The following is a 19,063-nucleotide window of genomic DNA, read 5'->3' as shown; positions in this document are numbered from 1 at the left end:
GCCCTACATCACAAGCTTAAGCCTCATTTCAGTTTAGTAGTTCAGGTTTTGGTAAGACCAAGTCAACAAATTGTTCAATAAACTTGTCCATTCTGCTTGGGCGGTACTAAGAACTTACATGACATGAGATTGCCATTTGGCCCTCAACTTATACTGAAAATACTGGTATTTGTTCTTACTTCTATTTCTTAACTAGGTGTTCTCTCTTGTATATGTCCATGTACTTGGGCTGTGCCTAAGATTAAGGTGTTTGTTTTTTTATTTATTTTTATTTTATGTATATAAAAAAAAGAATATTGATATTTACTTGCACGAGGATTTTGTTTGGTTATCCTTTTCTCTTTCTCAATATAAATTGATGTAGTTAGTTCTTTGAGTTAATCTTTGATTGCATCTTATCCCATTTGCTAGTCCAATTTAAGTTACAATGTGGATCACATCTCTGTTTTCAGGTTCACTTGTGCATGTCAAGAGGAGAAACGTTTCCAAATCTTTACGGGCAACTTGACGTGACGGGATTGGCCTTTCATATATTTGATGCTCCATCATCATTTTCTGTATGTCCTAGTTTAATTTGTTGTAATCTCTTCTTGTTGGAACTCATTGGAAGTACTTTTGCAAAATACCGCTGTATCATATGTTTAGCATCTCATTGTTGCTTGTTAGCCATACAACTATATTTGATATGTGGCAGGCTCTTGATGTTGATACCTTTTTTTTATGGATATCTTGTCCTATGGCTTTTGTCAAGGTGAACTACAGAATTTATGCTATTGATAATCTGCTTTTTGAGTGAAGTGTTGGTGTGAGGACTTTCATGGGTGCCTGGAGGTGACATTCAGGTTAGAGGTTGTAGCATGAAGCAACATCTCTTCCGGAACAACATTAGAACTTCATAAGCATATATTGATGCTCTTTATATCAGCAACGATTGGGATCAAGTGTAACCTTTTAGTAGGTAGAGAAGTTTAGATGTGGTGTCACTTCACATCTTTTATGATGCTGCTTGTATTTTGTGGTCGTGTTTGTAACTTTTGACTTTGATAGATGGGCTTTTCACGAGTGCCCGTTGATTTGTACTCAGCAGGGAACTCCTAAGGGTCATTTTGTCTTGCATAATCATTCATATTTGTTGATTTAAGTTCAGAAAAAATCTATTAAGGATGATTCACTGAGATGCCATACTTTCATCCTAAACACATCTACTGATAAAAGGGGGAATTGTGATCAGCTGAACAGATTTTTTTAGCAGAATTGGCATAATTATTGCTATGAAGGTTGAGCTGCCAAAAGAGATTGTGCTTTATTTTGGGCTGGAAGATAAGATATATGCAGTCCATAGAGAAAAAAAATTTGACGTCTTTTGCTTCTCTGATTAAATTGTTCGGTCCCTTTTTTGAGAAAATTTTTATTGAGACAAGTAACAAGGCAAAGCCAAGTACACAGGCAGTGTACAAAAACTGCTATTACATGTCAGGAACTGGAAAAAGAAACAAGGAAATCATGGACTAAATAGTTCGGTCCGTTGAAGTGTTAAACTTCCCTTTTTGAGTCCTTGGTTGGTTAATAGCTGGGTTTTAGATTATGGAATTTGCCTTGTATGGGAGTTTTAAAGATTTCGTTGTTTAAAAATCAGCAGGTTGGCAGAAATTTTTTGCACTTTTCTGTAAGGTAATATATATATTTTTTGCTTTTTTTTTGCCAATTCGCACGATCAATAAAATCTTATTTACCAGATGTTGGGCTTTCAAATTTTCTTTTAGTTTAGTGTCTCTCTTTTATATGAAGGTTAGAGAAAGGCATTTATGCAGTTCTGGAGAAGCCATAAGTGCAGTAATTTAAGAGAATGTGAAGAAATTGGCTGAAAGTGGAGGAAGCTCAGAAAGATTTTCGACTGGTGCTGGGATTAAAGGCATAATGGCTCTGGGTTAACAAATAAACGGACTTACTACTCCTCTAACCTAACCCAATTTATTTTATTGAGTTGTTGCAGACCATCTTCATACTATGCTTCAACAGTACATTGATTTCCTATATTTGTTTCATTTAATCTGAGTTGGTCTGGTTTAATTGCTTCATGGTTGTCATTATGATTGTTCCCCCCTCGGGTTTCATGGTTATACCGATATATTTGATACTACTATGCCGAGTGTGAACTTTGAAAGCTAATTCCTTTTACAAGCTGGAAAGTATTATGATGTATTCTTCATTTCTCTAATGCAGGACATTGCAGCAAATTTAAGTTTCCGCGGTCAATGAATATTTGTACATGATGCAAGTGGTCGGTTTGGTAGTGTTCCTTTGGAAGCATCAGGAGATTTTGGCATTCATCCCGAGGAAGGAGAATTCCATCTAATGTGCCAGGTAATTCTTGCATCTTGTTTTTTTTTATAAGTAAGAAATTTATTAAAAACCACGAAATTAGGCATAGCCCAAGTACACAAGAAGTATACAAGAGAAAAAACCTAATTACAAACTAAAGCTGAAAAGCAGCACGAAAGTCAATGGAACTAAATCCATCTATTACAAAACCGAAGCCCCAAGCAACAAAGTATGAAAAAAGAAGGCCCTAATCCCATCCACCGAGTGTTCTCTATTATCGAAACAGCATCCATTCTTCTCATTCCAAATACACCACATAAGACAGAGGAATCATCTTCCAAACAGCTGCTGTTTGATGATTTCCTTGAATCCCTCTCCAACAGGCCAAAAGATTCCCTACACTCTTAGGCATCACCCAAGAAATTCCAGACTTGACAAAGACCTCATCCCACAAAGCCCTCGACACATCACAATGAAGAAGAAGGTGATCCACCGATTCTCCACACCTTTTACACATAAAACACCAATCTATTACAATGATTCCACGCTTTCTCAGTTTATCAATAGTAAGTATTTTCCCATGAGCAGCCAACCACCCGAAGAATCGGACCTTGAGAGGCACCTTGCATCTCCAAATATTTTTTCAAGGGAAAAAATCACTAGAAAAATGTGGCACCAAGACTTTGTACAAAGATCCAACCAAAAATTTTTTATTACCAAGCTGATTCCAAATTAATCTGTCCTCCCCTCCAGATTTTAAATTTAAGTCATAGAGCAAACTGTAAAAATCAGTGATAACCCCCACCTCCCAATCTTAGGCATCTCCTGACCACTGAATAAGACCAGCAATGTTGCTCATGCAATCAGCTGCAGAGGCGCCTTTATCCAAAGCAATTCTAAAGAGGGAAGGGAAAACAATCTTCAAGGCCATGTCACCACACCATAAATCATGTCAGGAGCTGATCCGATTACCCCTACCCACTTCAAATCTGAAATTTCTGAAGAACTCCCTCCATCCATTGCGAATGAATTTCCACACTTCCACTCCATAAGCCCCCCTAACCTCATTTGAGCACCAATCTCCCCAAATACTCCCATATTTGGCATCAATAACAATCCTCCAAAGAGCATCTCCTTCTTGGTGATACCTCCACCACCATTTCCCTAAAAGTGCCTTATTGAAAGTTTTCAGCTGTCTAATCCCCAAACCTCCCGAATATAAAGGAGAGCAAATCTTATCCCACTTGATAAAGTGGAATTTCTTCTCATCCTCCAATTCACCCGACAAGAAGTCACGGAATATCCTTTCTATTCTATTAGCCACTCCTGTAGGCAAAGGGAATAAAAATAGGAAATAGGTTGGGATATTTGATAAAGGACTCTTGATTAAGGTGATTCTACCACCTTTGGACAAGTAGATCCTTTTCCAGCCAGCCAACCTACTTTCAATTTTCTCTAAAACCCCATCCCAAATTCCTTAGATTTAAAAGGTGCCCCCAAGGGAAGAACCAGATATTTCATAGGCAAAAAAGACACCTTACATCCCAAGATATCAGCCAAATCCCCTAGATTATTGACCAAACCTACGAGGACCATTTCAGATTTGGACAAATTGACTTTTAAACCAGATGCAGCTTCAAAACATAACAAAATAAGAGCCCTCATAGAACGGATCTGATTAGAATTTGGCTCACACAGGATCAAGGTATCATCTGCATGCTGCCATGGACGGAATTGCCCACCGAGAAGCCCGAGATAAAACCCCTATCCACCGCCGCCTTCAACATTCTACTTAACACATCCATAACTAAAACAAAGAGAATGGGGGACAAAAGATCCCCTTGTCTCAATCCCCAGGAGCTATAAAAAAAAACCAGTTGGAGTGCCATTAACCAAAACTGAAAATCTAGCTGAAGAAATGCAATACTTCATCCACTTGCACCATTTTTCCCCAAAACCAATGCCTACCAAGGATTTATATAAAAAAAATCTTAATTGACATGGTCAAAAGCCTTCTCCATATCCAATTTGCAAAGGATGCCTGGAACTCCGTCTCTAATTCTACTCTCTTTGCATTCATTAGCAATGAGAACGGAGTCAAGGATTTGTCTACCCTTGACAAAGGCATTTTGAGATTTTGTGATGATCTTCCCCATAAACAAACTCAAACGGTTATGAAGCACCTTCGAGATAATCTTGTACACACCACTAACAAGACTGATGGGTCAAAAGTCCTTCACCTCTACGGACCCAACTTTTTTAGGGATAAGTGCAATGAACGTAGCATTAAGGCTTTTCTCAAATTTCATAAAAAGAGTGAAATTCAAGAAAAACCTTCATGATGTCCTCCCTGACGATGTCCCAACATGCCTGAAAAATGCCATGGAAAAGTTGTCGGGTCCCGCCGCTTTATCTTTGCTCAAACCTCTTATCGTATTAAGCACCTCCTCCTCTTCAAACATTCTTTCCAACCAAACTGCACTAGGCTGGTCAATTGAATCAAACACAAGCTCATCAACTTTGGGAAATTGCTCCGTAAGAAGTTTTTCATAAAAAAGGATAATGTGATACTTAATAGTTGAATGCAAGGTCGCTTCTCTTCCTATGACTTATTTGGGGTTACCATTGGGGGCTGCTTCACGGGCTTTGTCTATTTGGAACACAGTTATTGAGAAAATAGAGTGAAAATTGGTTGGGTGGAAGAGACTGTATTTGTCGAAAAGAGGCCGGGTGACTCTTATCAAGAGTACTCTCTCTAACCTACCAACTTACTTTCTATCTTTATTTCCAATTCCAGCTAGTGTGGTGGCGCAAATTGAAAAACTTTATCGGGATTTCTTATGGAGTGGGATGGGAGATGAATTCAAGTTTCATCTAGTCAGTTGGGATAAGGTATGCAGATCAATTCCTTCAAGTGGATTGGGGATAAAGAATTTGAGAACTTTTAATCAGGCATTGCTTGGGAAATGGCTTTGGAGATACAATGTGGAACCAGAAGCTTTATGGAAATTAGTGGTTGATTGCAAATATGGTAAGATGGGAGGGGAGTGGTGTACTAGAGAGGGGAATGGGTCCTATGGGGTGGGGGTTTGGAAGCACATACGACGTGGTTGGGGGGTGTTTTCTCGTCATACTAAATTTTTGGTGGGGGAGGGCACTTATATAAAATTTTGGAGAGACATTTGGTGTGGGGAGGAGGCTCTAGCAGATGCATTCCCTTCCGTTTTTCGTGTGGCATGTGATCAAGAGGCTTCTGTGGCAGATCTCATGGTTCGTTCAGGGGATCAACTCCATTGAAATGTCATCTTTAGTAGAGCAATACATGACTGGGAACTTAACAGTGTTGAGGCCTTTTTCAGTCGAGTGTACTCTACGAGGATGTTTGGTTTGAGAGAAGATAAGCTGTGGTGGAATCCGGCAGGTAAGGGTGTTTTTTCAGTTCGCTCCTTCTATAAGTCCCTTACTAAGCTTCCAAACACGCATTTTCCTTGGAAAGGTTTGTGGAGGAATAAGGCACCTCCAAAAGCACTATTTTTCACTTGGACAGCGGCTTTGGGTAAGATTTTGACCACTGACAATCTGCGGAAGCACCGGGTTATTATTCTAGATTGGTGTTGTATGTGCAAGAAAGCTGGCGAGACAGTGGATCATCTTATGCTACACTGTGAGACAGCTAGAGCACTGTGGAGCGATGTGTTCATTCGAATAGGGTTGACTTGGGTCATGCCTGCTACAGTGGTAGAGTTATTGGCTTGTTGGGTAATGCCGGGTGGTGCTCTACAAATCAAAGCTGTGTGGAAGATGGTTCCTATTTGTATTATGTGGTGCATATGGCGGGAGCGTAATGAGCGGACATTTGATGATAAGGAGCGGACAATCGAGGATCTTAGAATTTTATTTTACCGCTCCTTACTTCTGTGGGCTAGTGCTGTAGATTTTAATGGCCTAACTGTACATGATTTTCTTCTTTCTTTTTTAGCAACTAGATAGGTCCTTTCTCTTGTATTCCACCTTGTATACCTGGGCTTGGCCTATTCTTATTTATACTACCGTTTACTTATAAAAAAAAAATAGTTGAATGACCTGTAAGAACACTAACATCCGAGTGGAGCACCTCAATTGCATTATTTCTTTTTTGAGAATTAGTATCTATGAAAGAATTTGGTGCACTTGTCTCATTCCTTCAACCAAAGAGCCCTAGATTACTTATAAAAAAAAGAAAAAAAGCCCTAGACTTTTGTCGCCATGAAATCTCCTCCATAAGAGTAATTTTTTTTTTTTTTTTTCAGATTAGAAGCAATACTGAGTTTACTTACCTTCTCATCAATCGAGAGAACCCCTACAGCCTCTTTTTCAACAAATGCTTGCAACTCCTCGAAAAGAGACTTTATTTGATCCCCAATGTTCCCAAGCACCTCCTCTTTCCATTTATTCAAGTCATTCTTCAAAGCTTTGAGTTTTCCAGTTAAGACAAAGCTGGGTGTACCCGACAACTGATAAGAGGACCACCATGCTCTCACCTTATCTAAAAAACCATCAACTTTGAGCCACATGTTCTCGAATTTAAAATATCTCTGCCCCTTATGAATACCCCCACAATCAAGAAGGATGGAAAAATGATCAGAGCATAATCTAGGCAAGCGTTTTTTACATAATTCAGGAAAATGCACCTCCCAAGAGGGAGAAACAAGAAATCTTTCCAGCCTAGACCATGCCCTTCCATTCGACCAAGTGAAATCACCCCCTGCCAAAGGTAAATCAACCAAGCCCACATCAAAGATTAAATCAGAAAAATCAACCATGGCTGGGCCAATGTTGGAATCCCCCGACCTTTCACTCGGAAATCGAGTGATGTTAAAATCTCCTCCAATACACCACGGGCCCTCCCACCAATTGCACAAGCCAGTAATCTCATCCCAAAGGAATATCCTGTCCTTATCAACATTGGGCCCATACACACGAGCGAAAGCCCACTTGAAACCATCATTTACATTCAAGAAAGAGCAAGCCACAAGAAATTCTCCAACATACTCATCCACCAGAGTTAAACTCTCTTGTCCCACATCAAAATAATACCCCCCGAAGCCCCCTAAGAGGCTAGCTAGACCCATCCAACATATGAACATCCCCACAAACTTCTGATAATGTTTCTATCAATGAACTTCAATTTGGTTCCTGCAAACAAATGATGTCTACTTTCCCGAATCAGATTTCTTACTCGAAGACGTTTGCACGGGGGGTTCAACCCCCATACATTCCAAGAAAGGATATTCGGCTTCATAAATCACTGTTAATTGCCCTGTCTTTTTGCCTACCATTGTTTGCACTACCTTCTCTTACATCATAATTGATAGTGCATGACAATCTCGTAAGCTCTCTTTCTTTTTTGAAAAGGATCTAGCCAAAAGAGGCTGTCTCGCCTTAATAGCAATGAGAAGAGTTTTAAATTTTTTTCAAAATCCTCACAAGAAATCCCTACACAGTCATGGATTTCATCCACCTTCTGTAAAACCCAATCAGAATGTAAACCAGCCCAAGGGTGAGCCGGTGGCAGAGAGTAGATGGGACTAGACTCATCCCCCATATCTTCCACACCAGACCCCCTGCACACCAACTACAAATCATGCTCATCATTAGACTCAACATCCAAAATCACCAAATCTGCGTCCTCATTTGTACACAAAGGAAAAATCCTCCTCATCGATAATCTGAGTAGACACCCTCTCAGAATCGTCATCCATGACAACACCAGAGACATAGGTGTGCAGTTGGTTACAATCTGGGTGAGATGAGAGGCCATGCAAAACAGAGATCGACGCTTGCGAAGGAGCTAGGGGGTCGCCGACGACTGGCAACATGTTCTGTGACGATGGAGAGGTTCCCTGGGCAACCACTGGCGACGACTGAGACCTATTCACGTTTGTGCCCGAGGAAGAGGCACCAGGATGAGCTTTAACCATTGGCTCTGACATAGGAAGAGGGACACCGAAGACAAATTATGTGACGACAGAGAGGTCCCTTGAGCAATCGCTGGCGATGTTTGAGACTAATACATGTTCGTGCTCGAGGAGGAGGCACCAAGATGAGCATTGACCTTCAGCGTTGGCATAGGAAGAGAGTCACTGGCTTTCGGTGACAAGTTCTGTGACGACGGAGGATCCCATGAGCAACAACCGGCGACGTCCGAGTCAAATGTGCGTTCGTGCCCAAGGAAGAGGGACCAGGATGAGCATTGACCATTAGCGTTGGAAAAGGAAGAGGGTCACCGGTGGGGGAGGGGGGGGTCCCCTGAGCAATTGCTAACGACATTTGAGTTGTATTTGCGATCGAGTCCAAGGGAGAGGACCCAAAGTGGGCTTTGACCCACCATGATAGAGAAACATGCTTCAAGCCCGCCTCCAACATTGTCTTTCAAACACGGCCCATCGCCCCAACCAGCTGCAGTCTGGGGCCCATATGCTTTAGAGGAGGAACTTAAGTGACTAGGGCCCTTCAAAACGCTATAAGCCCATAACCAAGCCCAAGCCTGAATCAATTTTATTCATCAAGTCAATTATCTTTTCCAGAACACACGACAGCTTAGCTCTAGCTGCCCACAACATCCCTTCGACTTCCCCCACTGACGGGATACACACAGAATGCGAACCGCCAACCCCACAAGCCTCCTTATGATGCCATTTGTCAGCATGTGAAGAGAACTGCCGTTCATTCTGAACTTCACCACCAATCACCTTCCCCTTCCTCCGACCATCACCCTCCGTACCATTAAAACTATTACCTGCCGGAGGACATACCGGTTTCTTCAAGACCGACGTAAATGATGCACCGTTTGGGAGGAAGACCCTTCCCGCTAACGACATGCCGCTTGGCCCCTTCCCATGCCGTTCTTGAACATCGATAGCCTAAGCGTATTGGACTTTGTTTTCTTCTTCTTGAACAAAGACTTCAGAACCAGCCATCGAACGCATGAAAAACACGAATTCTTCCCAACCTCTACCATGTAAACCTTAAGGAATAAACAAAGAGCCCCTTTTGCTCCCATTCCCATACTCAACCAATGACAAAAAATACCCCTCGAAATAGCATGACGCTGAATAATCACAACTCCATTACCCTCCTGCAACTTTCTGAAAAACCCATCACGCCAAGGGTGTGCCGACCAATCCTCCAACACCTTTGTCACCCATGACAACACCGGCACTCTAAGAGAAACAAACTTAACCATCCTTCTGCTCCTCTCGGAAATTCGAAAATAATTTCCTCCCTCCTTTGAAAAAATGAAGGTCTTCGATTCCACCTTCAAACGCCTAGAGGTCAACATCCTAAACACCTAGTCTAAAATTCAACTCATGCCAGAAAAATTCATTGGTTCATTGTTCACATCTAATGTTGCTTTAGGCTCTGGCATATATATTAATACTTCAGTTAATAAATAATCAGTTTCCATATATGTGAAGTAATTTTATCAGGTGAATAATTAGATGCTGCAAATTTGTGTTGACATGAAACTTGTTATGGCTTTTCGGTGGTCAATACATGCTGCTGTAACTTGAACTTTACAATTCTTGCTCATGGTTCTGGTTTTATTATTAGTTTTGTCTGATCTCTTCTGAAAATAAGTATTTATATCTACCGGTTTGTTTGATGTAAAGATAAGATAATGGTTAGGTCCTTATGGAATAAATATGCAGCTGCTTGTGATCCCTCAGGTATTATTTTATTCGATGTTTGTTCAATTACCTCTCCAGGGATTTTGAAAGACGTTCTACTAGAAATATTCTTAGCACACTTGGCCATCTGCCCCAATCTCAAAAGGATAATTACTATGTTATATAACACAAAAAATAAGGTTGTTAGGACTTTGATTCTTAGAATGTCGATTTGTACGGTGGAAACGACATTATTTAATTTGCCCACTTGCTATGCCTCTATTCCCTGTTCCTGTTGGTGTGGCCAACCGTATAGAGTATTTTCAGAGGGATTTCTAATGGGTTGGAGTTGGTGAGAAATGCAAGTTTCATTTAGTTAGCTGGCCCAAGATTTGTACTCCGGTTTATTCAAGAGGGTTGGGAGTTAGAACTTTGCTGGCATTCAATCATGCTTTGTTGGGCAAATGTCTATGGCACTTATGGTGATTGGTGGTGGAAGTTAAGTATGTTAGTACATGGGGTAGAGGGTGTTCTAATGAAGCGAGCGGTCCTTATGGAATTGGAGTGTGGAAAAACATAAGAAGGTCCACATAAGTTTACTTTTTGCTTGTGTGCATGCATTCTTATGTCTAGCAGTGGATATATGGTGGATCTCTAGGTCAAGGGCCCATATCCATGAACTCGCCGATTTGAACAGAATCATATTCCCAAATCAAGGCATTGCTTGAGCTTAAAATAGCTCATTTTTCTGTCATTTTCTAATGAATATGGTATCCAACTAATAATCTGTGTACTTTTATGTTCAGGTTCCATGTGTTGAAGTAAATGCCCTGATGAAAACTTTCAAGATGAAGCCTTTATTGTTCCTGGTAAATGTGATTTCATTTTCCATTTGGTCTAATATCTAAAAGTGCCGATGCTTAAATATAGGGTGTATGTACTATATATCCATGGTATATGCTCTAGTTTATCTTTCTCTTAATCAAACTTAAGTGATTTGCGTTTTTTGTTTTTGTTGTCTTTTTATCTTGCAAGGAATACAGGCATACTAGTTCATCCTAACCAGTCAACTTTGTTTTCATCTCCATTTCTTTCTGTATGTGCTGCAGTTGGCCGGTTCGGTAACTGCTGTATTCAACTGTCAAGGCCCACTGGATGCTCCTATATTTGTGGGAAGTGGAATGGTTTCTAGGAAGATATCTCATTCAGTGTCTGATTTTCCTGCATCCTCTGCCTATGAAGTAATGTTGAAAAGCAAAGAAGCTGGTGCAGTGGCAGCTTTTGACCGTGTTCCATTTTCATATTTATCGGCCAATTTCACTTTTAACACTGATAATTGTGTAAGTAATGTCAGGGATGGTAAGCAAATTTACAAAAAAGGGGTAACTTCTTTTCTATGCAAGTATGATAATAGATCCTGTAAATTTCTTCACATATGATAGGTTGCTGACTTGTATGGAATTAGAGCTAGCCTCATGGATGGAGGTGAAATTCGAGGGGCAGGGAATGCATGGATTTGCCCAGAGGTATCTGACTGCTTATGAAATAGCCTACTTGTTAATTCATGCATTTATTAATTAACAAGTACAAATACTTGTCAATTTTTTTGATCGGTAATATAGTAATCAGCAGTAACTTGTCTATTAACAAGTCTGATAATAGATCTTTTAAAAATCCATGTATTTGTTCAAAAAGTACAATAGGATATTTCTTATCAAGAAATAGCCTATTGTGCTTGTTTATGAATTAACAAATGCATGGATTTGCAGTCAGTTTCACCAATTGATGAGGAGTAGAGACTTAACTGTTTCTCCTCAGTCCGCCGCTTTCTGTATCCATGGATTGATTTTATTTATTTGCCATTACTTCTGATTGTCATATTTGGTTGGCAAGGCAACTCATTTTTTCCCTTTAATGGGTTTCAAAAGAGGATCTTCTCTAGGGCTTTATCGTGACCCGATCTGTAATGTCCCGGATTGATTATAAGAAAGGTGGCGAAGGGACTCCAAGTAGCTTGGGAAGGAGTTCATCCTTTATAATGATTTTAAGTGGCTCCAATTATGATACTGATTAGTTCTATTGGAGTATGGGTCTAGATGACTTTAGCCTTCCTTGAGTCGTACAAATGGTACAAAGTCAATCCCAACTAGAAGTGTGTGACTTGAGCCACCACCTATGATGGAATAGCCTGATGAGGACATCAGGATTACAAGGGGAAATTGTACTGCCTCGAATTGATTATAAGGGGTTGAGTGGGATCCCACATTACTTGGCAAGGAGAAATTCATGCCCTTCATAATAATTTCAAGTGGCTTTAATTATAACATTGACTAGTCCTTTTGGAGTATGGACCTAGACATTGCTTGGGTTTTCCTTGGGTTGTTACGCGATCATACTGTGTTTTATATGGCTTCTACACCCTTTTTAGACCCATTTTGGATGGAAGTCATTTCTCTATAGTCCGACTAGACATGGGTGTAAAGTAACATGTCTTAACTTTAGTCAAGTCACCTGACTAGTTATTGGGAAATTGTTGTTTGGAATCTGTGGTGATTATTCACTTGAGTTTTTTTTTTCCTTTAATCAAGTTTATTTCTTTTTTATGTAGAATACTCTGTTTTTGCAGGGTGAGGTGGATGATGCAGCAATAGATGTGAATTTCTCTGGAAATATGTCTTTCGATAATATCATGCACCGTTATATACCTGGGTATCTTCATCTGATGCCACTCAAATTCGGGGATTTAAATGGAGAAACGAAATTGTCTGGATCTCCTTTGAGGCCGTAAGATTCTTAGGCTTTTAATTTTTTGTTGATTAAATTGTTCCCATGCCATTTTTCTTTAAAAAAAATCCTGTGCTGTTGGCTATAAGTTCTATGCACTAGTTTTTAAGCCAAACTGTAACTCGGTCCCTCTAAATTTGGGATTTTTGTCGAGTTGGTTGTAATAATTTCAAATTTAGCAATGCCAACCGGAGAGTTTGGAATCAGTCAGTCTGATTCTTTTGTCATTTTCCCTTAATTTACTGCCTTTAGATGTGTTTTTCATTCCCATCTTTTTGCTTTCTCTCCCCACGTAAGCCCAACTTCCACCCTTTCACTCACCGACTAGTTTGACCCATAACCAAATCATGCCCTCTCCACCTCCAACACCACCCTATACTCGCAGATCTTCCTGAACTCTCCAAGGCTAGAGGATATGCTTCTTCAAGTATGGCTCTTGGTGCCACTGAGGCAATATGTGGGTGATCTCCATCTTTGCAATTGTTCACATTGTTGCCTTCTGTGCCACCATGTTTGTCAGCAAGTGTGAGGGGTTTCTGTGTTTGGTTGTTTGTGGGTTTGAGAAGTGAATAGCAGATGGAAAAATTAAGAGAAAGGATAGGTTTGGTGTTTCAAGTCTGATTTCAATGCAGTGGAGAAATTACAAAGAAAAAGGAGAAAGAGAACAAAAGGAGAGCACAGGGAAGGGAGGAGTAGATATGGGGTAAGATGACAAGCGGATTGGGGGGGGGGGGGGGGGGGGGGGGGGGGGGGGGAGATAGAGCAGACAAGTTTTGAAATAGAAAAATAAAATAATTACAGAGAAGCAGTAATGGGTCATTTTTTACAGGTGCTATTACTACATCTATTTCTTCACTTTAATCTATGTATTTGGTCATTTATTTCATTGACCCAGTTCAAATTGGGAAGGATCGAGAGAGTGCATATATATCTTTCTCCCCCCCACCCCAAAAAAAAAAAAAAAAAAAAAAAAGAAAAGCAAATCTTGGTTTTTCGTTTCCCTTGTGCTAGTGGGAATTGACAAGAAAACCAAATTGATGATGCTGAACTTCAGGGTTGACGTTTTTAAAATTGAAATTGCAGTCATTAAATTAATGACAAATTTAAACATAGAGGGACCAAATTTTAGCTTACCTAATGTTTACATTTTATGGATGTTGATAATACTTCAGGTTGGCTTGTTCATTGTTATTTTTTAATGCAGGAGGTTTGACATTAAATGGGTTGCTCCAACGGCTGAAGGTTCCTTCAGTGATGCTCGAGGACATATCATAATTTCACATAACTACATCAAAGTTGATTCTTCATCTGTTGCTTTTGACTTGTTCACGAATATTCAGACATCCTATCTTGATGAATACTGGCTCAACAGAAAAGAGTTTCATGCAAATAGTGTCATGCCATTTAGTATTGATGGGGTTGAGTTAGATTTACGCATGCGTGGTTTTGAGTTTTTTAGTTTACTATCTTCTTATAATTTTGACTGTCCAAGACCCATGCATTTGAAAGCAACCGGAAAGATTAAGTTTCAGGGAAAGGTTTTCAAGTCTAGTAGTATTACAAATATGCAACCTGTGGAAATGCAAGATAATGGAAAAACAGATAGTCTTGTTGGTGACATTTTAATTTCTGGTCTCAAGCTGAATCAGCTGATTCTAGCACCTCAGCTGGCGGGACAGTTGGGCATGTCACGCGGGTGTATCAAGGTAATGTAAAAAAAAAACAGAGAGAGAGACTTTTACACAAGTTTTTTCTTTTCAGAAATTGAGCCTCACCTATTAGTTTTATTGGTTGAAATATGTTATATTCCTTGGGTTACTTACACCAGTAATGTATCATAAACAAGTTTATCTTCTGAAAGAGGTTCTTGACTTTCTGTGTGAAATTAATAGCTATTTAACATCGAAAGTTGTGGGTTTTGCGGTATGTCACAAGGGACATCAACAGCCCCAAGGAATCAAATAGTTATGTTCTATTGCGGGTGACATGGCACTGCCTGTGTTAACAGATGGTGGGATGTCAAGTAGCCCTTAGTAGCACTGTTTTGATCATGTTTGTGCTACTGGTTTGTTATTGTCACACCATTATCATGTACACTTGAGCATCTTCAGAATCCAACCATCTTTCCATATAGTTTTCTTCTTGATGTGCAAATGTTACTTTTTTGTATTGGTAAGCTTTATCTCCTTGTGGAGAAAAAGGCAGAAGAAACACTGCTTATATGCCACTGTTTTGTGCCTACATGACCGATTCACTAAGAAATTTGTTCTAGGTAGACTCATCTGTTAATTTGTTTATATGCAATTTGCTAGAGTGAGAGGACAGGTATTATCAGTCACAAATATATGCTAATTTGTTAGTGTGTCGCGCATCGTTGAAAAAAAAAAATTCTTTGTTTCTGTGCTGCTCTGCTTACTAAGTCATACTGAAATCTTAACTCTATCTGGCAATGCAGTTGGATGCCTCAGGTAGGCCAGATGAAAGCCTTGCAGTGGAGGTTGTAGGGCCACTGCAGCGTGGTAGTGAAAATAATTCCCAAAATGGAAAATTACTGTCTTTTTCCCTTCAAAAAGGACAACTACGAGCCAATGTTTATTTCCAACCACTTCATTCTGCTAACTTGGAGGTGCCTCTACTTTTTGTTATTTCTATAGCAATTTAATTTATTTCCCTTTTCCAAGCTATTAGGTTTGCTTGTATATAAGAGCAACAATAATATGAGAATATGAGTTATTTATTTTTCATGACTTTGTGTAAGCTGTTTGCAGGTACGGAATCTGCCACTTGATGAATTGGAGTTGGTGTCACTACGGGGAACAATTCAAAGAGTAAGTTGTCCCCTTTATCTCTTGATTTTATTTTTATTCTTTATGTCTGAAGCTTTATTTGACTTATAAAAAAAATTATTCTCTGTCAATTGCTGTTCTTTTATCGTCTTTAATGTGCATTGGATCATAATGAGGTGGGTTTACCAGTCAAAAATATTCCAAATTCAAGATCATATAGCATTAATAAGGGTTATGAACTTATAATCTCTAACCCCTTCCAAATGCAAATATGATAATAAATAACCTAAGTGTATTTTTTTTTTTTTTTAAGTTCTGAGATTCTGGTAGTTATCAATGGTGGTGTGTTTTATCTTCTTTCCACGCTATTATAGGTGAAAATTTTAATTAACTCTGTCAGTAGCAATTTGAAATTGAAATTGTTACTCAGCCAGTAGCTGGTTTTTTACTTTCAGGCAGAAATTCAGCTTAATCTTCAGAAAAGAAGAGGTCATGGTGTATTATCTGTGCTTCGGCCAAAATTCAGTGGTGTGCTAGGAGAAGCCCTAGATGTGGCTGCTAGATGGAGTGGGGATGTTGTGAGTACTTGAGCTATAGCTCTTACCTTGAATCTTCCTCTTGATCTTTTGTTATTGCCATAGATGATGATAGTAATTCTATATTGTCATTGTCCTGTAGTAAGCTGGATACATTGTTGGTTCACTTCCTAATGGCTTTAGCTTCTTCTCCAACTATTATCATGTAAAAAGTCTTGGATATCTTATTTTGTAGGATTTACCTTAATCACCTTTAACCCCTTCCAAATGCAAATATGATAATACAGATGAAAATTACAAAAGAGAAACTGCTTAAGAGGTGAAACAGTACATCAAAATTTTAGATGTCCACCTGTTTTCAAATATCTATCCTACAAAGTAAACAAGCTAAGGAAGTAATCTGTTGTTCACGTAGTTGATATCAGATGTCTGTCCAATTTCAAATCTTAAGCTTCAAAAGTAGGCCTACATCGCATTGGTCAGTAAGATTTTGCATTCTACACCCTGATGCTAAGGATTGTTTTTCCTTGCTGTTATATTTTCAGTTTAAAGACAACTCTTCTGAGATTTCCTTCAAAAAATAATGCATGCTATGTTTTTTTGTCTTTAGTTCAGTAGATATCTTTAATGCTGTGTCAAAATCATCCTAGATTATGTAACTCAAGGAGTAATAGTTCTATTTATAAACAATTTTCAGGAACTCTTGTTTTTCCAAAAATAAAATTGCTTATTAGTATTGTCTTACAACAATGACATTGGAAGATGATACATTACTCTTATAACACTGATGATAAAATTGTTCTGGAACAAAGTGAGGGTTGCAAAGTAACTATATCGAATCATGTTCATTTGTTATGAGCGTTAGTTCCTATATAATTAATTTCTTCGTGTATATATGGCAGTATGAATGACCTGTCTAATGTTGCACTGGTTGATTAGATCACTGTTGAGAAACTGTTCTGGAACTAAGTAACAGCCGTTACGAGCTTCAAGGTGAATATGTTTTGCCTGGTACCCGAGACCGTACCCCTGCTGGCAAGGAAGGGGGTGGCTTGCTGAAAAGGGCAATGGCCGGGCATCTGGGTAGTGTCATATCTTCTATGGGAAGATGGAGAATGAGACTCGAAGTCCCTACTGCTGAGGTTGCTGAGGTGCTTCCACTTGCCAGACTTCTTTCTCGAATCACGGATCCTGCTGTTCGTTCCAGATCGAAGGTTGTATTCTACTTAAATGTGTTGTAATTGAATACATATAATAATAATCATCTGCACATAGGTTTGAGATCGACTTCCAAGTTTCTAAGCTTTGATGTTGGCACAAAGCATTAAATGTTGTTATCTTACAGAGCATGGCTGACTACTGTTATTCTCCATCATTTGGATCTATTTCAATGTCCTCTGTTCTGCAACACACCCTTCCTCCATAAGTGGAAGTATCAAATGAACAAAACATTAGTCACCCTTCCATAACATAGCAAAACTAATGTTTAGCATTGTGTTTGAGATGATTTGCCCCGATGTTGTGGATGCAAATTGGGATGCATGATGCTAATTGTTTACTTATTCTTTTCGTAATATGTAACTAGATCTACTATGTTTTTAAAGTCTTTAATATCCTTCACTATTACAAATGTAATTTTGCTTGTTATAAATCATAACTCTTCAGTATTAAAAAGAAAATTAGAATTCTGACTATGCATGTTTATGGCCCCTGCATGCAGGACCTTTTTATTCAGAGTTTGCAGTCAGTGGGATTATATGCTGAAAATCTTCAAGGACTGCTTGAGGTACTCCATGTGACTTCTTATCCAAAGCTGCATTATTGATGACCTGGCTTGGTTCTCACAAAACCAGATAGACTTTGTTTCTATTGTTCTCCTGTAGAATTCTTTTATATTGCTCCCTTCATTAGAAATAGGATGAATGGTGTAGAGGGATACCCAAGACTCAAGGTTTCATCATTATATCGTCTGTACAATATTCAGGTTATGCGGGGGCATTACACTTCCAATGAAGTTATTCTTGAAGATGTAAGTCTTCCAGGTTTGGCTGAACTTAAGGGTCGCTGGCATGGGTCTCTTGATGCAAGTGGTGGAGGCAATGGAGACACAATGGTAGATATCTTTATATGCTTGTTCAAATGTCATAGATGTATTTGTTGAATGAAGTTAAATGGTTAAAAATATAGACTGCCAAAATTACATTACCATCTGGACCACAAGATGTTGGGTGCGTAAAAACCTGTGTTTGGAATTATGAGGGTTCATTTTACATTCTCATTTTACAACCAATGCAAATATTACTTTTGAAAACAGAGCAGTTTTTAGTCATAGTTTTTACTCGAGATACATCTAAAAGCTGTAATAACTTAGGAAGACAACGACAGCTTGCTATTAAGAGTGTTCCTTGATGTATTCACTGGTAATGACGTCTAATCATCCTGTTGTTTATCATCTTCTTTAGTTTGGTTGTATTCTGTTGTTTGTCAGTTCTTATTTTAGACATGGATAGGAGTTTGCGTATAGAATCCAAGGTATTTGAATTAGGAGAAAAGGAGGTAATGTGTTCTGTATTACAGAAAAGGGAAGAAAACATACTATGTCTTTATATCTATCTGGCGGAATGGTGGTTTGGTTTGCTAAGGAGATAGAGGTTTGTTGGAAGAATCTTGGTAAGATGGTTGATTATCAGACTAGAAGGGAGGGAGACCAAGTTTTTATGTTGCAGGGGGCCCATAACCAGTCTGGTAGATTTCTGAAGATGTTAGAATATGGCACAGGTTTGGGTAAAGGAATTTTAGTCATCCTTGAAGGGAGGAGTGGATGTGGATGGGCTAGTTTTGTGAAATTCTTACGAGAAATGGTTGGGCCCTCTTCCGCTGCGACATATCATGCTGATAGAGGTATGTCCAAGGTTGGGCAGGTTGTAAATCATCCAAGTAGTAATTTGATGGCTGCTACTTCTTTACATGCTGGTGATGATAAGGC

General features: G+C 39.2%; 1 protein-coding gene across 2 annotated transcripts; it reads left to right on the top strand.

Annotated features, from left to right (window-relative positions):
- The first annotated feature begins 429 nt into the window (after positions 1 to 429).
- Positions 430 to 18,218, top strand: LOC121237256 (protein TIC236, chloroplastic-like). Of its 2 annotated transcripts, none has more exons than XM_041133922.1 (13): positions 430 to 557; positions 2,224 to 2,364; positions 10,778 to 10,840; positions 11,081 to 11,311; positions 11,414 to 11,497; positions 12,598 to 12,755; positions 13,960 to 14,461; positions 15,211 to 15,381; positions 15,524 to 15,583; positions 15,997 to 16,119; positions 17,017 to 17,291; positions 17,798 to 17,863; positions 18,062 to 18,218. In XM_041133922.1, the coding sequence occupies exons 2-11, from the start codon at positions 2,356 to 2,358 to the stop codon at positions 17,044 to 17,046; spliced, it is 1,431 nt and encodes a 476-aa protein (XP_040989856.1). In that variant the 5' UTR covers positions 430 to 557; positions 2,224 to 2,355; the 3' UTR covers positions 17,047 to 17,291; positions 17,798 to 17,863; positions 18,062 to 18,218. The 2 variants fall into 2 exon arrangements, with proteins under 2 accessions (XP_040989856.1, XP_040989857.1); XM_041133923.1 differs by having other exon boundaries at positions 16,980 to 17,291.
- The last annotated feature ends 845 nt before the right edge of the window (positions 18,219 to 19,063 follow it).

The sequence above is a fragment of the Juglans microcarpa x Juglans regia genome, chromosome 6S (genome assembly GCF_004785595.1).
Source record: "Juglans microcarpa x Juglans regia isolate MS1-56 chromosome 6S, Jm3101_v1.0, whole genome shotgun sequence".
In the NCBI taxonomy this organism is placed as follows: domain Eukaryota; kingdom Viridiplantae; phylum Streptophyta; class Magnoliopsida; order Fagales; family Juglandaceae; genus Juglans; species Juglans microcarpa x Juglans regia.
This window is presented reverse-complemented; position numbering and strand designations above follow the sequence as displayed.